The following is a 25512-nucleotide window of genomic DNA, read 5'->3' on the forward strand; positions in this document are numbered from 1 at the left end:
TTGAGAGGGAAAAATAAATCAGCTGTGATCGAATGGCAGAGCAGACTCAGGGCCGAATGGCCTAATTCTGCTCCTATCTCTTATGGTCATTCTCTCTCAGCTGAAAGCATCTGTTTGGGCCATGGTTGTGATGTGCTCCAGAGTTACTCTGAATTCAAACCAGTTGTTGATGAGGTTTTGATGAACTGGATGTTGCTGGCATCTTGAGTTATTGTGCAATCTCACTGCTGCCTTTCTGGGTGCACTAATAAGGGAAGGAAACGATATCACCACACTAGGGTCCAACACCTAAGCCACATCTATTGTAGCTTACAGTAGGTTATGCTCATATTTGTCTGTCTCCTATCTTCATTATACATGCCTCCATGAACATAACTTATGGATATTCTTTGTTCAAGTTGCTGCTCGATTTTCTTTGGTGATGGTAGCTGGTAGCGGATTCATTCAGACTTGTAGTTACTTGGTTCGATTTCTGTTTGGTGTTGATTGAGCTGATTGTGGAGGATTGGCAGAAAGATATTACAACTTGGGTGGCTAGGGAGAGAGTAGGTCCCCTCAGGGATCAGCAGGGCCGCTTATGTCTTGAGCCACATGAGGTGGGTGGAATTTTTAATGGATATTTTTCCTTGGTGTTTACTGAGGAGAAAATTGTGGTTACTCAAGAGATAAGGGAAACTAGTGGAGATGTTTTGGAGGACATTCATATTACCAGGGAGGAGATATTTGCAGCCTTAAAGTGCATTAAAATGGATAAATCCCCGGGGCCTGACAGAGTACATCCTTGGAATTTGTGGGAGGCTAGATGAGAAATTACAGTGGCCCTTGCAGAGATATTTGCTTCATTGTTAGGCACTGGTGAAGTTCCTGAAGACTGGAAGGTGGCGAATATTGTTCTGTTGTTTAAGAAGGGTAGCAAGAACAAGCCAAGGAACTACAGGCCAGTCAGCCTGATACCAGTGGTGGGGAAGTTTCTGGAGGGAATTCTGAGGGATAGGATCTAGCAGCATTTGGATAGACAGTCTGATTAAAAGGTTCATCAAGCACAACTTTCCATGCACAAATCTGATTAGCATGGATTTGTGCTTGGAAAGTTGTGCTTGACAAACCTTTTAGAATTTTCTGAAGTGGTAACAAAAAAGGTAGATGAGGGTAGGGCAGTGGATGTTGTCTATTTGGACTTTAGCAAGGCCTCGACAAGGTTCTGCATGGCAGGCTGGTCTGGAAAGTTAGGTCCCATGGAATCCAGCAAGAGAGGTGGTTAGGTGGATTCAAAATTAGCTTGGAAATAGGAAGCAGAGGATGGTGGTTGAAGGTTGTTTCTCATGAGATCGGTGACTAGTGTTGTGACCCTTGTTATTCGTTATTTATATAAATGATTTGGATGCAAATGCACAAGGCTTGATCAGTAAGTTTGCGGATAACATGAAATTCGGAGTAAGTGAGGAAGGTTATCATAGATTACAGGGGGATCTTGATCAGTTAGGGAAGTTGGCCGAGGAGTGGCAAATGGATTTCAATACAGATAAGTGTGAGGTGATGCATTTTGGAAAGTCAAACCAGAGTAGGACTTGCACCCCCTAGTGCCCTACCATTCATAGTATAATGGAACAGAGGGACCTAGGAATACAAGTGCATAGTTCGCTGAAAGTGGCGTCACAGGTAGACAGGGTGGTGAAAAAGGCGCTTAGCACGCTGGCCTTCATCAGTCAGTGCAATGAGTATGGGAGTTGGGACATTATGTTGCAGTTGTATAAGTCTTGATTAAACTGGAAGGAGTGCAGAGAAGATTTACGAGGATGTTGCCAGGACTAGAGGGCCTGAGTTAAAGGGAGTTTGGCCAGGCTTGGTCTTTATTCCTTGGAACATAGGAGAATGAGAGGCGATCTTGTGGAAGTGTTTACAATGATGAGAGGCTTAGTTAAGCTGGATGGTAACAGTCTTTTTCCTAGGGTGGGAGAGTCCAAAACTAGGGAGCACAGGTTTAGGGTGAGGGGGGGGAAAGATTTAAAAGGGACCTGAGGGGCAACTTTTTCACACAGAGAGTGGTGAGTATGTGGAATGAGCTGCCAGAAGAAGTGGTTGAAGCAGGTACAGCAGTATCATTTAAGAAGCACTTGGATAGGTACATGCCAGGGCAGGGTTTGGAGCCAAATGCAGTAAATTGGGACTAGCTGGGTGGGTACCGTGGTCGGCATGGATTGGTTGGGCCCAAGGGCCTGTATCTGAAAGGTCTGAAGGTAGATAAGTCATGTGGACTGGATGGACTACACCCCAGGGTTCTGAAAGAGGAGGCTGAAGAGATTGTGGAGGCATTAGTGGTGATCTTCCAAGAATCACTAGAGTCAGGAATGGATCCAGAGGACTGGAAAATCACAGATGTCACTCCAGTCTTTTAAGAAAGGAGGGAAGCAAAAGACAGGAAATTATAGGCCAGTTAGCTTGACTTCACTGGTTGGTAAGACAGTAGAGTCCATTATTAAGGATGAGGTTTTGGGGTACTTGGAAGCTCATGGTAAAATAGGCCGAAGTCAGCATGGTTTTGTTAAGGGAAGATCTTATCTGACAAATCTGTTGGAATTCTTTGAGAAAATAACAGGCAGGATAGACAAAGGAGGGTTGGGGGATGTTGTTTACTTGGATTTTCAGAAGGCCTTTGACAAGGTGTCGCACATGAGGATGCTAAACAAGATAGGAGCCCCTTGTATTACAGGAAAGGTACTAGCATGGATAGAAAATTGGCTGACTGGCAGAAAGGAAAGAGTGGGAATAAAGGGGGCTTTTTCTGGTTGGCTATCGGTGACTAGTGGTGTTCCCCAGGAGTCAGTGTTGGGTCCCCTACTTTTCGCGATATATGTTAATGATCTGGATTATGGAATCAATGGCTTTGTGTCCAAGTTTGCGAATGATACAAAAGTAGGTGGAGGGGCAGGTAGTGTTGAGGAAGCAGGGAGTCTGCAGAAGGACTTGGACAGGTTGGGAGAATGGGCAAAGAAATGGCAGATGGAGGACAGCGTAGGGAGGTGTACGGTCATGCACTTTGGTAGAAGGAGTAAAGGTGCAGACTATTTTCTAAACAGGGGGCGAATTCAGAAATCGGAGGTGCCAAGGGACTTGGGAGTCCTAGTGCAGGATTCCCTAAAGGTTAACTTGCAGATTGAGTCGGTAGTAAGGAAGACAAATGCAATGTTAGCATTCATTTCAAGAGGACTAGAATGTAAAAACAACGATGCAATGCTGAGGTTTTATAAGGTGTTGGTCAGACTACATTTGGAGTATTGTGAGCAGTTTTGGGCCCCATATCTAAGGAAGGATATGCTGGCATTGGAGAGGGTCCAGAGGAGGTTTACAAGAATAATCCTGGAAACGAGAGGGTTAATGTACGAGGAGCATTTGATGGTTCTGGGCCTGTACTCGCTGGAGTTTAGCAGGATAAAGAGGGAATCTCATTGAAACCTACCGAATATTGAAAGACCTGGATAGAGTGGATGAGGAGAGGAAGTTCCAGTAGCGGGAAAGTCTAGGACCAGAGGGCACAGCCTCAGAATAGAAGGATGTCACTTTAGAACAGAGATCAGGGGGAATTTCTTTAGCCAGAGGGTAGTGAATCTGTGGAACTCATTGCCACAGACAGCTGTGGAGGCCAAGTCATTGGGTATATTTAAAGTGGAAGTTGATAGGTTCATGATTAGTAAAGGCATCAAAGGTTACAGGGAGAAGGCAGGAGAATGCGGTTAAGAGGGAAAAATAAATCAGCCCTGATCGAATGGCAGAGCTGACTTGAATGGCTAATTCTGCTCCAATGTCTTCTGGTAGCCATGCTCTGTGACTCGAATATTTACAGGATTTTCTGTGGAGGGAGAAACAAGAGTTAATGCATCAAGTCTGACAGACAACCCATCGTCCAAGCCCTAGTCTTCCACAGCTGTCTTGACTTTACCTCCTACCACCCTGTTCCCAAATAGACTCCATTCTATTCTCACAGTTTCTCCAGCTTCACATATTCTGATGATGTCATTTTCCATACCAGTGCTTCTGTGATGAATTCCTTTTTCACTAACCATGGCTTCCACTCCATTGTAGTTGACAGGGCTTTCATTCATGTATGTTTCATTTCCTGCACTTCTGCCCTCACCCCTCTCCTTTCATGCAAAGTTAGGTAGTTTTACCCTTATCTTCGTCTTCCACCCCATCGACTTCCATATTCAATGTGTCATCCTCTGACATTACCTCCACCTTCATTGTGGTGCCACCACCAGACTAATTTTCACCCAACCTTCCAAAGGGACCATTCCCACGTCAACTCTCATGGTACCTTCTATGCAACTGTAGGAGAAACAACACCTGACCTTATACATTTTCCCCTCCCACCATTCAAGATTCAAATGCTTCTTTCAGGTCAAGCAGTAATTCACATAGTTCTTCCAGGTTGGTGTACGTCATAGAACCATATAGCATGGAAATGGGCCCTTTGACCCAGATGGTCTGTGCCAGCAAAGATACCCATCTGAGCTTATTTGCTGGCATTTGGCCCACATCCCTCAGAACCTTTCCTATCCATGTACCTGTCCAGGTATCTTTTAAATGTTGCTAATGTACCTACCTCAACCACTTCCTCTGGCAGTTCATTCCATATACAGACCCCCTCTGGGTGAAAAACTTGCCCCTCAGGTTCCTATTAAATCTCTCCCCTCTCACAAACCTACACCCTTTAGTTTTTGATTCCCCAAAAGGCTGTGTGCATTCACCCTATTTCCCCTCATGATTTTATACACCTCTATAAGATCACCCCTCATTCTCCTACAACTCCAATGAATAAAGCCCTAGCCTGCTCAACCTCTTTCTATAACTCAGTCCCTCAAGTCCTGGCAACATCCTCGAATATTTTTTGCACTCTTTCCAGCTTCATGGCATCTTTTCTCTAGCAAGGTGACCAAATATGATTGGTCATTTACATTGGAAATTTGCTTTCAGAGACATGAATTTGAAATCCAAGTTGGCAGCTGGAGAATTTAAAACTGAAATTAAATAAATTTGGAATTAAATGGTTATGAAACTAACTGATTGTCAGGGAAGGAAATCTGCTGTCCTTGCCAGGTCTGGACTATATATGATTCCAGACCCACCTATGGCTTTTACCTGCCCACTGAAATTAACTAGCAAAACATTTAGTTCAGGGGCAATGAGGGATGAACAATAAATTCTGGCATTGTCAACTACGTCCTCATCACTTGAATAAGTAAATAAAGATCCTCAAAGCTCTGTGATTCTCTGGCTTTCTAGGGTATTGTTTATCTTGTTTTGGGATGTTCCAACAAAAAAAACAAATTAATTGTAGGTAATTATTCCAAGCATTGACAATCTCGCCTATGGTGCACTGTTCTACACTGTTTTAAAAAATATTGTAAGACTATATAGCTGCAAATTTCTTAAGTATCTTCCTTTTTTCATGCAGGGTTGCTTTGTTTTCAAGCCAAAAGATTCCAGAAAGAGAAAAATATCTATCACAGGTTTGTAGCAAGAATTTGGTTCAAGGAAATTGTTTGCAGTTTAAATGTACAATATTTGAGAAATAGGTACTGAATTTCATAATAAAATGCACTACTTTTAATAACTTGTGTTTTTGTCACCTGTTCCTACACATATTCCCACCCATAAGCTTAAATAATTTTTCCTTCATCACTCAATTTAAAATTATCATTCAGATTAAATGGAAGAAGTGAGATTTTGAGGCTAGGGAATGTTCTGTATCCTAGTATCAATATTCACTATCACTACATTGAAACTAGCAGTAACTTTAGTATTTCATCCACATGTTTAGTTTTTTGTGGAAATCCTGAGTTGTCAATAAAGCAGCCCCTCCGTGGCTGCACTATTTTGAGGCCCTCTCCACAGGAAGCAAGGGAACTGATTTAAACTGATGTGAACTTAAACTTTTACAAACAAGCCTTTCTGCAATATGCTCTGAAAATATTATGCTTTATTGCAAGATATCCAAGTGATTTGATTGCTACTGGATAAAAGAAAATCTATTTAAAAAATAATATATAAAATCCATTATTTTTGAAAATCTTCTTTGTAATATTTCATTTGCTCCCTTAAATATCTGCAAATTCTAATCTTTATTTTCTACTCTTTTTAGTTATTAAAGTTTTGCAGCATACATTGTCATTATTGTCATTCTTGGATTGTTGACTCTGAGAATTCTTTCATCTGATGGACTATTTAGCCAGCTTGATGATGTCACTGTTGCTAGATTGTAGAGTACCCATATTCAGACACCTGACAGCAACTGTCTTAGCAAAAGGGAAAGTCCATTTCACAGAGATTACAAAATCTTTGTAGGTGGCTTTCCTTGAGGCTAATTGTAATTGCTTTGTTAGAGTCAAAAAGACATACAGCATGGAAACGGGCCCTTCAGTCTACTGAGATTGCACCACCAACCACCCATATACACTATTCCTACATTAATCCCATTTTTTTTTCTTTTATTCTCCCCACATTCTCATCAACTCCCCCAAGATTCTACCACTCACCTACAGACTAGGGGCAATTTATAATGGTCAATTAAGTCTTTGGGATGTGGGAGAAAACTGGAGCACCCAGAGGAAACCCAAGCAGTCACAGAACATGCAAACTCCACACAGACAGCACCCAATGTCAGTATTAAACCTGGGTCTCTGGCGTTGTGAGGCAGCAGCTCTATTAGCCACAGTGCTGCCATGATTTTGGTGACTGCAAAGTCCAGGCCAATGGGGTAATTGAATCTGAATTATAAAATGCATATGACTCCATTAGCATTGATAATATCTACCACACCAACCCATTAGGGCTAATTTATACAACTGTTATTTTAGAGTTTTTAATGGAACTTGTGTCCTATGTATGCAATTTATATCTAATGTGAGTTCGAGTAAAAACTTTTATACCCAAAGAGTGGCAAGAATGTGGCACTTGCTACCACTGGGAGTGGTTGAGGTAAAGAGCATAGAGGCATTGAGGGGAGGGTGAATAAATGAGTGAGGGAGAAAGGAAGAGGTGGTTACACTAATGTATCTAGATGAAGAAGGATGGGAAGAGGCTTGAATGGAGCACTTATGCCCTTGTGGACCGTATGGCTTATTTCTGGGTATATCTTATCCATGTATGTAATCCTCAGTTGCCTGAATTTGTACTTTTGAGCTTTAATAAGAATTGTGATTAAATAATTTAATTACCTTACTGTAAATTATAAAAACGACTTAGCTGATGAGGTTCTATTGAACTTCACTAAAAACTGCCCTGTTCCACCCCCAAAAAAAGTGCTGCATTTGACCTACTGGCTATATTGGTTGAAGAAGATATCTGCCAAATGTGGGAATAAAATGTGTGTGGTTGCATTAGAGTAATAGATTATTTAATATGTATTTATTTATTTCTCAAATCTTCTGTGGAGCATTTGACAGTTATTCAGAACTGATTTATTTGAGTAATTTGGATATACAAAATGTTACTTGACCTGACCAAATGTGTGCACTGCTTCCTATGTTACAGCTGACTACTTTAATAAAGGCAAAGCTGTTTCAGAGAATGATGAGTTGCGATTTAGTACCTATCAGTCGCTATGGCAACAGATGAAAGAGGAAACAGAGGTAAGCTCTGGTATCAGGGGTAATCTAGTAGGAGATAAATTCTAATGTGGCTGTCTCAATAATGTGTTGCAACCGGAATGAATTGCAAAACAGCTGTCAGTAATCAATTTGTACACTCAAAAAAAAATTGCTTATCTACTTAAACTTCTTTTACTGCACTGGATCATTTTTGTGTTTCTAAAACATTTAGCTGAGGATCAGTAAATTTAAAAGTAATTAAGTATAAATTATTTGGCTATTTTCAGCATTTTTATTGCAGGTGTGTTAAGTTTGCTCTTGATATTAGGAAAAGAGAGAGAAGGGAGGACTTGGTCATTAAAAGAAACATTGATTTTAGAGCTACTTTGTTATTTCTATCTGTCCCTAAGGAAGACACAAGAGACTGCAGATGCTGGAATCTGGAACAACGAATCTGCTGGAGGAAGTCAGCTGGTTGAACGGCATCTGTGGGGGGGTTTTGATCTGAAACGCTGACAATTCCTTCCCCCCCACCACCACCCCCCCCCCCCCCACCCCCCAGATGCTGCTGGACCAGCTGACTTCCTCCAGTAGATTGTTTGGCCCAAAGGGAGGCCTCTGTTCATTAATGCCTTTGGTCTGCTTCATCCACTTCAGTTGATTGCACTCTGTTTATGTATATCCTGATGTCATACGATCATAGACATTTATAGCCGTATAATCCATTATGTCCATACAGGCAAAAATGGACTATTTGGGTCACTCCCACTTCCCAGTTGTTGGTCTGTAGGTTATGACTCTTTAAGTGCTAATCCAGGTAATTTTAAATTTGTTGAGTCTTTCAGCCTTCACCTTTTTGGATTGTGAGGTCTGGATTTTTTTCCCTTTAAGTAATTAGGAAGTTACATTTTTCATTTTGGTCAACAATGGGTGCATATGTGAGCTAGTGAAGCTAATACACTTGAAATGTTGTTAGGATTTATTTCACTAAGCAATATAGGTTTTTCCTATTTTCCTAAAAAATTGTTTTGTATGTAAAACAAAAAGGAGACCTAGCAAACCTGAAATCTTGCCTTGTTATCTTACAATGATAAAATACCTGTATGCGACTGTTTCAACCACATTTTAAATTTGTTTTGTTTTTTTAATGGACTAATTTTCATCTTGCACATAGCACCCATTTTTCCTATGAAATCTAACCAAAGTTTTAATTAAAAATGTTTCATGCCGATGACTCCTGTACAATAAAAACACATTGCATTTCAAATGAATAGACACAAACCTAATCAGGTCTCAGATCGTGCCTTTTTTTTTGTATAAAAGTCAATTGAAAAATACTTTGGAGATCTGTACCCTTATAAATACACTGATTTACAGTGACTAGAATACATCTGCACAGAGTTATTCCCTAAAGCCAGAAGGTTTAATTGCTTGAAAGCATCTGAAGCCAATTTGTTTTGGATAAAAACTTGTTCATTGACATGATGTGAATGTCACTAGCAGGACTGGCATCCATTGCATGTCCCTAATTGTCCTGGAACTTGGTATCCAGTTGGGCCATCTCATAGGGCAACTGAGAGTCAAGCACATTGTTGGGTCTGGGCTCAAACATGGACGAAACCCTGGATTCCAGTACTTTTTCTCTGGTGGTCACTGATGAAGTAACTAGCTGTTTTCTTATTATAATCCAGTAGTTTCATTGTAATTCTGGTTATCGTTACTGATCCTAACATGATATTCAAGGTGTATTTAATTACTTGAAGTTAAGTTCCTCAGTTGCAATCTCATGTTTCCAGATCAGTTGTTCTTAGTAATGTGCTGGGTTAGATATTCTGTAGAGTTCACCTAACTCCCTACTATAACTTTGGCGTAAATCTCTGAAAAAATTGCATAACTGACTTGTAAATTATGTGGAGTTTCCACTGAAGTTATGTTTTGAGAAGGCCTGTGGAAATTGCAGCCATCTGTGTCCTGTGGTTAAATTGAAGCTATTTTTGATGTGAATTGAAAGTTTTTTTTGATGTGAATAGCACCGTCTGTTTCAAGATGAATTTGTTATATTCACATGTCATATTTTGTACTTTATTCACAGAGGTTGCAAGAACATTTAAATGAGAAGATATTTGATAACTTAATTTCATTTATTAAAACATCCCACACTCAAGTTAATTCTGAAGTAAATGATTGGAGCTATCGGATGCGATGCTCCGAGATTCCCACAGCAGCACTTGTTCTTGGTGAGTCCATTAATTTCTGTGTTCTTTTTAAAAGGTATGTAAGATTTATATAATGATGATTGAAAGAGGAAAATAAAGCACACTGGAAAATCTGCATTCAGTGTCCTTGAAATATTGACTAGGCCAGTTAACAGGAGATGGTTTGGTTCAGCAGTTTCTGTACATTCTTTAAAAACTGTTATCTGTCATCCTTGTATTTTTGATTGCTTATTAGCTGCCCAACTAGTCTGTAAACTCTGTCTGGATATATGCACATTTTTAGCAACTCTAACCTATTCACTTTCTCCAGGTCAAAGTTGTTAGCATGGGAACTGGCTTAGGGCACCTTCCACACCTTTTGTAGCATATGTGGAATAGTCTGTTCCCAACTTTGCAGGTTCCTTGCTGACCTGTTCCTTATATCAACAATAAATATGCACGGCAGAAACCCGCAAAGTCTTCTTTGATTGTGCCGCTCCCAACCCATAATCTCTGCCACCTAGTATACTGAGGGCAGCAGATGCCCCTCAAGTTGCACACCATCCTGATGTGGAATACATCACTGTCCGTTCATCACTGGATCTATTATCTTAGAAATCCCTAATCCTTCACCAGAAGGAATGCAACAATTTGGAAGGTAGCTCACTGCCAGCTTTGACAAAGGAAGACAAGTTTGAAGCAAATTTCATGTGCAGTGTCATCCTCCTCTGGGGCATCAAATTTTAGTTTCTGGCTTTAACTGTATCCCTCCTGGATTTTTTATAGCTTGTATTGGTAGGTCAGTTGGTGTCTGGGGCCCTGTGTTGAGTTTTGAGGACTGGGAGGGCAAATGCAGAGCTGCACTTGCAGAACTTCTATTGCATAATACTCGGGTGAAATGCTGGGGCTCTCCTCTTGCTGTTGGCTTGCTTTTTCTTTCATGTTGGTCGTTGTCCTTTTAACATTTCAGTGTTTGTTTTGCCTCTGCATCCACAAGTAGCATTTATTTTTCAATCTTCTCCATTTTTTTCCACCTTGCTCCTTGTATCTGTTAACCCATCATGACCATCTGGAATTTTAATTCTATCTTTCTATTCTCACACTCGGAGTATCTTTTGTACCATCTGACTAATTGTTACTTTTTGTCTTCAACAAGCAAATGATGATACAACCACATTTAACCTTGCTCCCTCCCCATTTGTTAGATATTACCACTGATCACATTTTGAATATACTGCTTACGTTTCAGATCTGAGCAACAAAATTTTCCTTCTACACAAACTGCTCTTTGTATTTCCAATATTTCCATTTTCTGTGGCTGTTTTATTGTGTTCTTTAGACGTACCTAGAACCAAAATCCTGCTTGCCCAGGTTATGTTAGATTTCAGACATTTGATTTAATGGTTTGAATCTGATTACTTTCTTTTTCTGCTTATGGTGGTACAAGTACAACTTTTCCAAAAAAAATTATTTAAAGGACAGACATCATATTGAATCAAACCTTTTTTTCATATAAATTATGACTACCTCCTGGAAACTAGGAAGAAGAAGATTGACCTTATTGACTTTTTGGATGTTCATCTTCACAGTTTTAGTCAAAATGAAGATATAATGATACTTTAAACTATATTTTCCTAAAGATAATGAGCAGATGAAAATGTACCTATCTTCAGCATGGTTGATTAATGAAGTATTTTATGTCCCTTTTGCTAACAATGCACTGACCACATCTGATTTGTGGGTGAACTGTGAGTGATCTGAACATAGCAGTTCACCATAGCTGCTCTGACTTGACACTGTGTGTGGAGCAGCTCAGAGGTGACATTCTCTCTAATTTTCCTTTTATGTACTTTCTAATAGAATTATTGAGAAATTGCTGACAATTTTTCAAATTGCTGTTTCTGACATACCTGTTTTAACACTGCTTATATCAGAACAGATTGTAGCAACTTTTCCTGGCAAGGATTGATTCCCTCATTCATTTTAGAAACAGTTTAATTGTCAGATCGATAGTTGTGCAAGGAAATGAGTACTGTTGTGTGTGAGTGATGGATCAGTCAATGGCCTGTGTATTAAAACATTTTCTTGTCCATCTTTAGGAAATTGCATTGGCTCTTTTTAAGAAATGTACTAATTGTCTTTTCCTGCAGGTGTAAACGTACCTGACCATGAAATGACAGTCCAGGGCTTATCAGAACTTCTAAAGCAGTCACTTACCCCCCATGTAGTTTGTCTTCAGAGCAAAGAATGTACAAGTAAGGACAAGTCTATTGTGTTAAAGGGGAGCTTTAGATTTTGTATGGTGATGAGCCAGAATGACTACAACCCTAGACTTTCTGCAGCTATTTGTGTTCACATTCCACATTTAGGCTCTCCTGCCAACAGAGATGTTGAATGGTCGGCTGATGAAATTTTGCACTGAAAGCTAGGCTCAGCAGTCAGATTTGCTGCTTCGTGGCTCGTGCTTAGAGGCAAAATGCATCTTTCTTTTGATTTGTAATGTGTTTTCAAATTCCCCTTGCAACCAGTTCAGAATTATCTAAGGTGGAGTTTTCCCAACTTTTTTTTACACAGCAGCCTTCTGCTTATTGCTCACCTCGCACCCCCCCCCCCCCCCCCCCCCGAGTCATTCTACTTTTTGATTACAAACATTGAATAGGAATACTTGTTTTTCTAATTTCTCTCTCCCCACCCCAACTAACTACCTTTATCACAGCCCATTGGGGGAGGTGGGGGGATCTCAATTTGATAGAGCAGACTAAGTAGAGAGAGGTGAAAAGCTCTAGGCTGGAAGACAAAATCATAGGTGATCTTTTGTTTTCAATTGTTAATGCAGGAAAGAGGGAGGTGACTTTCACCTAACAGCTACAGTAGCCAGCACTTCTATACATCTTTTTTGGGGGGAAAAAAATATCAAATGTGCTTCACTGGAGCATTATCAGTTATTAATTCACAACGGGCCAATGTTAGGTGGTGTATGATAAAGCTTGATCCGTAGTGGGTTTTAATTTAGCATCATAAAGGAAGAGATGTTTAACAAGGAAATTTAAGCACTGAAGGTCCAGGCTGGACAGTGCACAGCCACCAGTGCTGGAGTAATAAGAGTCAACTAATTCAACTTGCAAAAAAGTAAACCAGTCCAAATGTTGGAAATCGGAACTAAAAACTAAAAATACCTTTTATTCTCAGCAAGCCAGGCAGCATCTGTGGAGGAAGAAAGAGAATTTATGTTTTAAACTCTTGGAAGAGTTTTAGTGGAAAGTCAAGAGCAGAAATGTTAACTCTTGTTTTTCCATCTGTAGATGCTGCTGACCTGTTGAGTATTTCTAGCATTTATGTTTTTTCAGTTCAACATGTTTGTGGTCACAAATGAGCTTTTTTGTAACAGCTGGCATTTCACCAAATAACCTCACTGGGACATTTGGGACACTGTGTGGAAGTTGTGAACTTACTGAGGTGCTTGCTGGCTGCTAGTCCACAGTGGTCAAACAGTGGACTGTGAAGGGTGTGTAATAATTTGTGCTCGTTATCTGTCAGAGTTGTTTAATCAAACAAGCCATCAAGATCTAAGATATCTTTTCTTAGAGTTGTCAGTTACTGCATGATGGAGAATGTTTATTTTTTTTTGCCAGCTGTGAAGCAGGTTTTGCAGAAAATTCTGATGAACCTCACAGGTGGCAGTGGCAATGATGAGGAAGAGGATGTGCACTATTCTGTTGAGTTCCACCAGAGCAAAATGAACTGTTCCATGGCCTCCTTGTGTAGGTGGTACAATACTATAACAAAGGTAAATGATCACCAGTTGTTTTATCCATTATTCACATATTTCCAAATACATGAAGAACTTCTGTTCATTTGCAAGAGAAACACATTGCTGGAAAGACCAATGCTAAGTTGTTCTTGAGAAGCTAGTGGTGAACTGCCACTGGCCTTATAATGATACTCCCCAAAGTGATTTCAGAGGAGATTCCATGGTTTTCAACCAGCGTTGGTGTATAAAACAGTGTCATGTTTCCAAGTCTGCATGGTCCGTAACTTAGAGAGTGATTTATAGGTGGTAAGATTTCCCCCATGCCTGCTGCATTTCTAGGTGATGGAGGTTGCAGGGCTGGGAATGCTGCTGAAGAAGACTTGGTGAATTGCTGCAGTGCAGCAAGTGCACAAGACATACTGCAGCCCTGGTGCCTCACCTGTGGAGGGAGGAAAGTTTAGGGAGATGGGTGGGAGCCAGTCAAATGGATTGCTTTGTCCTGGATGGTGTTGAAGTTCTTGAGCTCTGTTGTGAGCAATCATCGTCGGGCAGACCTGGGACAATTAGGTGGCTGCAACACAATGTAAAATAAACTCCATATTTACTTCTCCTCTTCCCCTGTGTCCCACCACCAAATGCAAACAAACCATCAATTGGCCAAGGTCGCGATCCCCATCAATCCAGATCCTGTTTGCAGACTTCACCCTACCCCACTTCCCGCCCACCCACTGTCCTGATGGCCAATGTTCAGGTTAGCACAATCAGGCCTATGTCTGGACCTCAACCCAGGGTGGCACTTTTTTTGCCCAGAGAATATGCGGTTCTTGGGTGCTTTTGAAATTTATCGTTTCAGGCCAGCAAATTAGCATTTCATTTTTATGACCATCCAGAGCATCAATTTGCATTCACTAGAATTTCCAGACCACTAATTCCAAGACCCATCTGCTTCTGAGGTAATGTAAAAGATTCCATGGTACAGCTTGAAGAGAAGGAAGGGAATTCTGTCTAACTCCTGGCCAACATCTATCTCACAGGCTACACAGATAATCTGGTAATTATGCAATTAATGCTGATGAGTGTTTACTGCGTGCAACTTGGCTGGCACGTTTCCTTGCATTTCTACAGAGACAGCATTTCAAAGTTGAGTCATTTATTGCAAAGCATTTGGGGTAGCCTGACGGTGTGAAAGTGGCACCTTTTAACTCTATGATTATGACCAGGAATTTGCAGCAGTAACAATGGTGAAAAGTGCTGGTCTTTTATTGTCATTTTTCAGTGTAGCTCTCGGTAACTTTGGGCTTTCCATGAAAATGTAGTTTAATACAAAAGTTCAGAAGCTATTAGTGCTTCCGTGCAATGCTACAGGCTGTGGAGTTTTGCAGCCTCCACCAACAACAGCAAGGAAAATAATTGAATGGCATAAATTCCACATGTTTTTGAACCAGCGTCAATGTAAAATACTCTGAAAATCTTAAGCTTTATTACTCAAGTTTGTGGGATCATAAAATAAACTTTAAAAAAAATTATATTTCTAGTTAAGTTTCGAGTCGGCAAATGTTCCAATCTTTATTTAGCACCATGTGTAATGTTTGAAAAGTTGACTAATGTTGGGCATTTTGCCTCTAACCTACTGGCTGAGAGAAATCTTTAATGCAGTTGGCTGCTCAGTCAGCCCCATACCATGTGCTGGGTGCTAACACTTAACACAAAGTTTGTGGGAAACTGAAAAGTTCCTCCACCAACAATCGCTGGATCTTTGTGGGAAGCTCTCCTTGAGGTTGCAGGAAGCATCGTCATTCTGCCACAGGTCTCAAATTCTGGCCTCTATAACTTTTATTATGTTCCTGCTCTTTTAGGTTACTAGTAAGTTTACTAGGATGCTGCCTTGATTAGAGGGCATGTGCTGTCAGGAGAGGCTGGACAAACTTGGGCTCTTTTCTCTGGAGCAGTGGAGACTGAGGGGTGATCTGTTGGAAGTGTATAAAATTATGAGGGGCATAGATAGGGTGGACAAGCAATATCTTTTTCCCATTATTGAGCAATCCAATACCAGAGGGCATGCATTTGAGGTGAGAGGGGGTATGTTCAGAACAGACGTGAGGGGTAAGTGGTGGATGCCTGGAATGTGTTGCCTGATAGGGTGGTGGAGGCAAATTCATTGGGGGCTTTTAAGAGGGGCTTGGATGGGCATATGAATGAGAGGAAAATAGAGGGATATGGGCATTCTGTAGGTAGGAAGGAATAGCTATGTCGGCACAACATTGTGGGCCAAAGGGCCTGTTCTGTGCTGTACTGTTCTATGTTTTAGTCTTATCAGATTTTCCCTATTGATCCTGATCTTGCTTTGCAGTTTTGTTGGCTAGAAGGGCAGCTGACCAACTCCCAGCCTTTTCTGAATCACAGAGATAACCTCCGGCATCCCTACTTTCTAATTTTGCCCTTTGATCCTTCCCTTTTGTTCTCTCTCTTTCCCCAGACCCCCTTCCTCCATAGTGACTAGTTATGCGCTGTATGTCAGAGCAGCAATAGCTGAGGGCAAAAATTTGGGTTGTTGTTCTGTGGTATGGCAGAAGTTTTAATTATTTTACATCTGCATTATGAGGAAGATTTTATTGATGTTCCTGGTGCAAATTGCATTTTTCATGGGGGGAAAATAATTACCTTCTGAATGATATCTGTCATGAGGCCTGGTTTTACTTTAGACCTGGGATTATGTTAGATATTCTTTGTTCTGATGCAGAAATCTACCTCAAAAAGCCCAAGTAAAAAGAGGAAATCTTCGCTTCAGCACGAAGAGGTCCTTCCCATAGTTATCATCTTCAAGGATCTTGAGAGCTTCCTCCCCAAAGTGCTACAAGACTTCATAATCATTGCCAGGTAATAGCATATTATTATTGCTCATTTTATATTAATGGCTGTAATGAAGATCTACTTGTGTTACATTGTTACTGTTTATGTAAATGAGTAGCTAAAAATGTTTGGTGGGGGGGGGGGGAAGTGTTTGAAAATTAACTGGTGTTAAAATTTGTCATGGTGAGGACAACTGATTGGCCTGTCAGTTTACACTGTAGTCAAAGAATCTTCACTTCATGTACTGGGGAAAATAGAGAAATGGAGACTCAGAAGGGTCTAGGGCTCTTGTAGGAAAGAACTAAACAGTAATTCATTTTGTGCCTGAAGAATGGGTAGTAGGAGATGAAAATTGGGGTGGAGGCAACTGATAAGACCTTTACAGGTACAGTAGTCTAGCGGTTAGCGTAACGCTATTACAGCACCAGCGACACAGGTTCAATTTCGGCTGCTGTCTGTAAGGAGTTTGTACGTTCTCCCCGTGTCTGCGTGGTGTTCCTCCAGGTGCTCTGGTTACCCCTCTCGTTTCAAAGACGTACGGGTTAGGAAGTTGTGGGCATGCTATGTTGGCACCGGAAGCATGGCGACACTCGTGGGCTGTCCCCAGAACACTCTGTGCAAAAGATGCATTTCACTGTGTGTTTCAATGTAAATGTGACTAATAGATATCTAATCTTTTGTCACCTATTGCCTGCCTAATGGCATATTCAGGTGCACAAGTAGCCTGTCTGCCTGAAAGAGGCAAATTCAGGTTAGTGAAGCAGGAATAGGCCATTCAGGCTTGCTGCTTGTTACGTCACTCAGGCTAAATCTTGGCTGATGTATGTCCTGGCCACCTTTATTTGTCTTTGCTTCATATACTTCGATACTGCAATTGACAGATATTGGTTAAGAATATAAGATATAGCAGCATGAGTAGGCCATTGGGGTCCTTGCATTTGCTTTTCCATTCAATAAGGTCATAGCTGTTCTTTTACCTTGGCGCCACTTTCCTGTACCAACCCTATAATCCCCTGATTCCTTTAATATTGAAAAACCTTTTCAGTCTCTGTCTTGAACATACTGACTGATTGAGTAGAGAATTCCAAAGATTCACTATGCCCTGGGTGAAGAAATTTCTTCTCTCCTCAGTCCTGAACGGATAACCCCTTATTTTGAAACTGTGTCCCCTGTTTCTAGACTCTCCGGCCAAGGAAATGTCAACTCTGCATCTACCCTTTGAGGCCTTGTAAGAAATTTGTATTTTTCAATCATCCTTCTAAAGTGGAGGATGTAGGCCAGATCTGCTCATTCTCTCATTATATGATGATCTCGCCATCCCAAGAATCAATCTGATGAGACTTCACTGCACTTCCTCTTTTGCAAGCATGTCGTTTCTGGGGTAGGGAGAATACAAAAAAGTAGGAGCAGCAGTAGGTCACTCGGCCCCTCAAGCCTGACCCACCAATCAATAGGATCGTGGCAGTTCTACCGCAGGCCTCAATACCTTTTCTGTGCCAGATCCGCAGAGCCCTCATTCCCCCCTGATCTTTCAAAATGTTATCTAGCTCCACTTTAAATACTTCTAATGAGCTAGTGCCCACAACTCTCTGGGGAAGAGAATGCCAGAGATTCACCACGCTCTGTGAGAAGAAGGCCTGTACACAATATTCCAGCTGTGGTCTCAGCAGAGCCCTATATAATTGGAGCAAGATGCTCTACTCTTATATTCAAATCCTCCTGGAATAATATCAAAAATACCACTAGCCTTCCTCATTGTTTTCTGTACCTCTGTTAATTTTCAGTGATTCACATGCATGGCCATCTAGGTCCCTCTGAACACAAATAGTTTTCAATCTCTTAATATGTGGAAAACTTTACCTTTTATATTTTTTCTACCAAAGTGAATGACCTTGCATTTTTCCACATAGTATTCTATTAGCCATGTTCTTGCCCAATAACTTTAATCTCTCTATGTCCATGTGAAGTCTCTCTATCCTTCTCACAGCCCACAGTAGCACATATTTGTATTGTCACCCAACTAGGATACATTACATTTGATTCTCTCACTGAAATAATTCACATGAACAGTATGTGATACTTGTGGCATCTCACCAGTGACAGCCTCCCAACTTGAAAATTACCCATTCATTTCTACTGTTTGCTTTCAGTTTAACCAATTCTCAATCTATGCCAGTACATAATCCCCAATCCTGCATGCTCCGATTTGGTTTAATGATCTATTGTGTAGCACCTTATTGAAACCCTTCCAAAACCCAAAGTCACCACTTCAGCTGGTTGGTCCTTATCTATCCTTATTTTATTATTATTGGTAGTCAAAACCTCAAAAAAAATCTAACAGATTTGTCAAATGTGATTTCAGCTTCATAAATACACATTGTCTCTACCTAACCCTACCACGACTTTTCAAATGCCCTGCTAACACTTCCTAGATAGCAGATTGTAACATTTTCCCTACTATTAATATCAGGCTTACTGGTCTCTACTTCCCTGTTTTTTTTTCCTCACCCTGCCCTGCCCTTCCTTACTTAAATAGTGGGGTTGCACTTGCTACTTTCCAATCTGTGGGAACTGTTTTAGCATAGACGTAAATTTAAAACCAGTGCATCCACTATCTCTGTTGCTAACTCTTCTAAACCCTAGGATGCTGGTCATCGCCTTTCAGTCCAATAAATTTTCTCAATACTATTTTACGAAAGCTAATTTCTTTGAGCTTCTTGAAAGTGCCTTCTTCTGTGAAGGTAGGCTCAAAGTATTTGTCTAATTTTATTATTATTTCCTCCTTTCCCCAACATAATTTCTCCTGTCTCAATGTGTAAGGGACCAATTAACTACAGCAGATCTTTATCACTTTGCATATGTATAGAAGCTCATGTTTTTCATATATATTCTTATGCTCTGTTTTCTTTATCATTTCCTTGGACCTTCTTTGAATTTTGAAATTCCTCCAATTCTCAAACTGCCCGCTTTTTCTTTTAGGCAACGGACACCATTTCCAATGCTCTATATACTATCCTCTTGACAGCCACAGTTCATTTTTATTACTTGCAAATTACATATGGATTCTTTAAATGTTAACTATTGCTTAAGCACTGTCATGCCTTTTAATGTAGTTTCTCATATGGCCACAGCCACCTTGCTCCTCAAGGCTTCACAGTTGGTCTCATTCAGATTTCAAATTGAATTAAATCACTTTCAAATTTCATATGATAAAATTTTAGTTGATTCCACAGTTGCGGTCTTTTCCTGATTTTTATACAATGCTCTGTAAGAAGAAGAGCTATGTCCAGTGCAAAGATTAAATATGATTTGTTCTTGTATGTTTCAAGCAACTTAGTTTCTGTTTGGAGACAAAATATAGCTTTGGGATATGAACACAACCTTGTAGGTCATAAAGTCATACAGCATGGAAATGGGCCCTTCAGCCCAACTGGTCCATGCTGACGAAGATTCTCATCTTGGCTAGTCCCATTAGCCTGCATTTGGCTCAAATCCCTCTAAACCTTTCCTATCCATGTACCCGTCCAAGTACCTTTTAAATATTGTTAATATACCTGCCTCAACCACTTCCTCTAGCAGCTTATTCCATATACTGACTGCCCTCTGAGTGAAAAAGTTGTCCCTCGGGTTTATATGAAATCTCTCACCTTAAACCTATGCCCTCTAGTTCTTGATTCCCCAACCCCAGGAGAAAGACTGAGCGCATTGACCCTATCTATGCCCCTCATAATTTTGTACATCTCTGTAAGATCACCTCTCATTCTCCTGCACTCCAATCCAAAAAATCTCAACCTGCTCGATCTCTCTCCATAACAGTCCCTCAAGTCCTGGCAACATCCTTGTAAATCTCCTCTGCACTCTTTCCAGCTTAATGGCATCTTTCCTATAGCAGGGTGACCAAAACTGAATACAATATTCCAAATCTGGCTTCACTAACATCTTGTCCAAAGGCAACATAGCATCTCAGCTTCTATACTCAATGTACTGACTAATGAAGGCTTGCATGCCAAAAGCCACCTTCACTACCTGTTGACCTGCGACACCACTTTCAGGGAACAATGTACTTGTAGTCCTAGGTCCCTAGAGGTCTATTTGGGTTAATAGTGATGTGATTGCCAGGTGGGGGGGAAACTTACTTGAAAGTAACCAATATTTGTTTACTATTTCAGTAACTACATCCAGCATCTCCCACTGGTGCTGGTTTTTGGGATTGCCACATCCCCAATCACTATACACCGAATGCTGCCCCAGTCAGTGTCCTCGCTGCTATGCATTGAGCTTTTCCAGTCTTTATCCTGCACTGATCATTTGGCTACAGTTATTGATAAGGTAAACGTTACACGCTGACTGAAAAAAAAATTTCAAAGTATTCAGTGAAAATCATAAACACTGCAGGTGCTTGGAATCTGATACAAGAACAGAAAATGCTAGAAGCACTGGGCAGATCAGGCAACATCTGTGGTAGGTAAAATAGAGTTAATGTTTCGGGGAAATGTTAACTTTAACTTGATGGAGGAGGTATGACCAGATCAAAGGGAATATCTTTGACGAGGTTGTCATGGTGATAAGTTGATGATAAAGCCTTTGAGTTGTTAGGTTAATGAGGACAGTTAGAGAGAAAATGCAAGCAAAAGGGTATATGAAAGCTGTGAAATGCAGGAGTTGTAGGAAGTGCCTGGCATGTCACAATTATTTAAATGAGGAACAGGCTTGAGGGTTAAGTGGCTTATTCCTAATCCTAGCAAACTAGTTGACCGCTTTGCCGAGCATCTGTGCTCTGTCCACCATGGCCATCTTGAGCTCCCGGTTGCAAACCACTTCAACTCCCCTCCCCATTCCCACACTGACCTATCTGTCCTCAGCCTCCTCCACTGCCAGGGTGAGGCCAAATGCAGACTAAAGAAAAAAGCACCTCCTCTTCTGCCTGGGTAGTCTACAACCCAACGGCACAAATGTTGAATTCTCCATTTTCAGGTAAGCTGCTCCTCTTCTGTTCCTTTCTCTCCCCTTTTGATGTAGCCAGGTCCTCACACATACACCCTTCTTTCCAACTGCTTTCTTCCCCCATGCCCCTCCCCCAAGTCCCCTGTTACCCAGTTTCACTCCCACCACCTGGCTCCATCTTCCTATTACCCACGCAGTCAATCCACCATTTCCCCCTACCCTCTTTCCCCCCACTGTTCCCATCTGCCCACCATCCCTCCCTTATCTCGTTCCACTCATCACCTTCCTTTCTTATCAGGTTCCATAATCTGTAGCTCTGTGTCTCCATTTATCACCTCCCAGCTTCTATTCCTACCCTCCCCTCCCCCACCTGGCTCCATCTGCCAATCAATCCCACCACACTGGGATCCATCTCCTGCCTTGCCCCTCCCCTTCACTGGCTTTTTATACTGGCTTTCTCCTCTTTACACTGTCAGTCTTGATGCAAGGTCTCAACCTGAAACGTTGACTATCCCTTTGCCTTCACAGATGCTGCCTGACCCACTGAGTTCCTCCAGCAGCTTGTTTTTCTTTTTTACTATAGTTTTACTTGTTTAGTGCTTTTTTTTTGGGGTGGTGGGGTGGTAAGGAATAGTTCCTCAGTGATGGAGGAAATATTCCTTTGCAGGTTTGGCATAAATCCATTGTACACTGGCACTGACCCATATATTCTTTTAGAAAGAGAAATTTCAGGGACTGAAGTACTGTGGCAAGTTTTTTTAAAATCAGCTAGCACAGCCAATGTCCTACCGCTAAATCCAAGGGAAGATACAGTCTCAAAAGTTTATATCTTCCCTTGAAAGATAAGTAGTTATCTGTGAGTTTTGGACCATTTTAGATGCAATCACACTACAGTGCTGATGGCTTTTACTTTGTACTAATGCAAGTTATAGAACATAGGACAGTACAGCACAGAACGGGCCCTTCGGCCCACAATGTTGTGCCGACATAGCTATTCCCTCCTACCTACAAAATGCCCATATCGCTCTATTTTCCTCTGATTTATGTGCTCATCCGAGCCCCTCTTAAAAGCCCCCTTAAAATCCTACATAGTGCAAATGTAGGACCTGGAGGAGGAATCATTGCACAACTTCATTCAAGTTAAGCTCTGACTCCAAGTAACTCCATAATGAGAAAGAGGACAGAATCTTAAAATTAGAGTTGGGATGCTTGGGATGATAATGGGAAACATTCATACAAAGGGTGTAAGAACCTTGAACACTTTTCCCTAATAAGATGCTGAGCCAATTTTCAAAAGTGAATTTGAAAGGTTTTTGTTAGGCAAGGAAATTAAAAATTACGGAACCAAGGCTGGTGAATGATGTTAAGATGTAGATCATCCATGAAATATTTCAATTAAGAACAGCTCTGAGGGCAAGGTGGCCTATTCCTAATACTAGTAATGACCACTATGTGAACAGAGCCTTTAGAATGCCTCCTTGCTGAAATGTTGAGTTTTTTTCTTAGAAAAAAAATGTACTGGTTTTAGTTTTGTATTGAGAAAACAGAGATTGGATTATTAGGCTGAGAATTTGGTCCCTATCACAGAGATCGGTGTCTCTGTTGTTTCATTCTGGGGACAGGCTAAGCAGAGAGCAGATGATTCCTCAGAGAATAGAAGGAATGTTTTTAGGCCCTCTCAAATGGCTACAAGCAACCAGCTTGGAACAATGTTAGTTGAATTGTGTAGGATGTTACCCATTCACCCTCTGAATTACAACTCAAACGTAAGGGATGTATTTAGAGAGTTAAATTTTCTTATTTGAAACATGAAGAAGCTTTCGAGAAAGATCTGTTTCCTTGGTCTTTTAAAGACACAATGAACAGCAACATCCAGTGCAGCTCAGAAGGCCTCCACTCACTTCTACCTGTGAAATATGCAGATAAAACCTAATCACTGCAGCATTACTCTCCCGGCAACTAAAATCCATGAGTCATGTCTATTAACCTGTGCAGTGTATGTAAAAAAAAATAGACATAGCTCCGATCCTATTGCTAGAGGTGCCCTGGATTTGCAAAGAGATAACTTAGAATTTCCAGTGTTAATAACTTGTCATAGGGTCATACAGCACAGAAACTAACCCTTTGGTCCATCATGTCCATGCTGACCATCAAGTACTCATGTATACTAATCCCATTTACTAGCACTTAGTCCATTGCCTACTGTGTCCTGGTGATTCAAGTGCTTGTCTAGATACTATTTAAGTGATGTGAGAGTATTTGCCTCCATCACCCCTTCAGGCTCTGTGTTCCAAATTCCAATCGCCCTTTGGGTGAAAACATTCCTCCTCAGATCATCTCTAAACCTCTTACCCTAGCCCTAAACTAATGTCCTCTAGTTCTAGACATTTCTGCTTTGGTGGAACCTTTCTACTATCTACCCCATCTGTGACCCTCATCATTTTGTATGCCTCTATCAGGCTTTCCCTCAGCTTCCTCCATTTCAAGGAAAACAAGCCCAGCCTGTCCTGTCTCTCCTTGTAACTGAAATGCTCCATCCCAGGCAACATCCTGCTGAATCTCCTCTGCATTCTCTCTAATGCAATCGTGCCCTTCCTATAGTCTGGCAACCAGAACTGCACATGACATTCCAGCTATGCACTATAGCAGTTTAACAAAGTCTCTTCAGCAGCACCTCTCAAACCCCAATCATCTACCACTAGAATGTTAAGGCTAAAAGGGATACTATCAACCACAGGTTTGCCTCCAAGTTGCACACTGTCCTGACATGGAAATGTATCCCCATTTTTTTTTTAAATCTTGGAACTGTCTACCCAACAGCGCTGTGGGAGTACCCTTCACCAGAAGAATTGCTGTGATTCAAGGAATGAGCAATAAATGACCTTAGTAGTAATCACCTCTCCAGATATTTGTGCACAAATGCTCATTCCACAGTACTTACAGAGAGCCCCCTTCTTTGATTTGATTTTGAGGAAGTCTTTGAATTTACAAACTTATATGGAGTTTGCTTCTGTCTTCTACTTGTTGTTATTCAGTGCATGCAATATCTGTCTTAAAAAGAAATGTAAATTATTTCCCTTTTGTTCTCATTCACAGTTGGTGTTGACAACCGAATTCCCATTTAAGTTGAGTGGGAAAGTGCTGCAGGTTCTGAATAACATATTCTTGTACCATGATTTTTCTGCAAAGAATTTTGTTAAAGGTTTTCAGGTAAGCAGGGGTTGGTAATGATGAACAAGTTGAAAATGTGCTTATCGTACAAGAATTGAAATTTAATTTGATTCATTTTCTTATGTATTCTTCCACCTCTTCTTCACAGTTATCTCTGCTAGAGCACTTCTACTCCCAGCCTCTTAGTCTTTTATGCTGTGCGTTGAATGAAACCAATGCTAGGGTACAGAATCTTACCCATGATGACTGTGAACTTATCCGCCAGTTGCCATCTTTTATGGGGTGAGTAAAGGTTTCTTCTTTTTGGTACAAAGACTTGCATTTTATGGCTCCTTTCAGGACATCCTGAAGTCTATTACCAATTGAAGTGCTATTGAAAAGCAGTCATGGTTTAAAAAAAGTTGTAAACACTCAATAGGTCAGGCAGCATCTGTGGAGAGCAAAACAGATCTTTCACTGATGAGGGGTCTGAAACATTAACTTTTGTTTCTTCCAGCACATTACTGCATGACTTGTTGGATACACGTGGAATATTATGTTTTTATTTCAGGTTTTATTTCATTGGGATTGCAATAGATTGCAAAATAAGAGTCACAATAGAGATGAGCTATAAAAAGATGAGCAGCCAAAAGGTATCAAAGATTGGGACAAGTAAAGAAATTTGACTTATTTTCACCACCTATTGCTCGCATCATCATTACTTTTGTCAATAAAACATTACTGACCTCCATTCTAGCACAGATAGTTTCCTTTCCTCCCTCCTGGCTCCAATTTCCCCAAGTCAGCAGCTGTTAATCACTAATATTGCCAATCTGACATGTTACTGTTTCCCTCTCCCTAGATGCTGACTGGTTTGACATGTACTTCCAACACCTTGAATTGCTTCCTTCAATTTTCTTCAGTTTGTTTGCATTTCTGTTATTGACTGTTTCACCATTTATAATAAATTATTAATGTCTCCTCCTTATTCCTTTATTCTAACTCTTTTTTAAGATTTGGCTTTTTACTCAATTCT

General features: G+C 40.8%; 1 protein-coding gene across 2 annotated transcripts in view; it reads left to right on the top strand.

Moving 5' to 3' along the window:
* Positions 1–25512, top strand: part of orc3 (origin recognition complex, subunit 3) — a 63742-nt gene that overhangs the window by 3269 nt on the left and 34961 nt on the right. For both annotated transcript variants that reach the window (XM_052024181.1, XM_052024182.1), the window contains exons 2-10: positions 5453–5507; positions 7531–7628; positions 9679–9823; positions 11932–12036; positions 13414–13568; positions 16273–16409; positions 20552–20711; positions 24423–24536; positions 24646–24779. In XM_052024181.1, the coding sequence (XP_051880141.1) occupies positions 5453–5507; positions 7531–7628; positions 9679–9823; positions 11932–12036; positions 13414–13568; positions 16273–16409; positions 20552–20711; positions 24423–24536; positions 24646–24779 (1103 nt within the window). The remainder of the gene's footprint in view (positions 1–5452; positions 5508–7530; positions 7629–9678; positions 9824–11931; positions 12037–13413; positions 13569–16272; positions 16410–20551; positions 20712–24422; positions 24537–24645; positions 24780–25512) is intronic.

This window comes from Pristis pectinata, chromosome 10 (genome assembly GCF_009764475.1).
Source record: "Pristis pectinata isolate sPriPec2 chromosome 10, sPriPec2.1.pri, whole genome shotgun sequence".
NCBI classification, from domain to species: Eukaryota; Metazoa; Chordata; class Chondrichthyes; order Rhinopristiformes; family Pristidae; genus Pristis; species Pristis pectinata.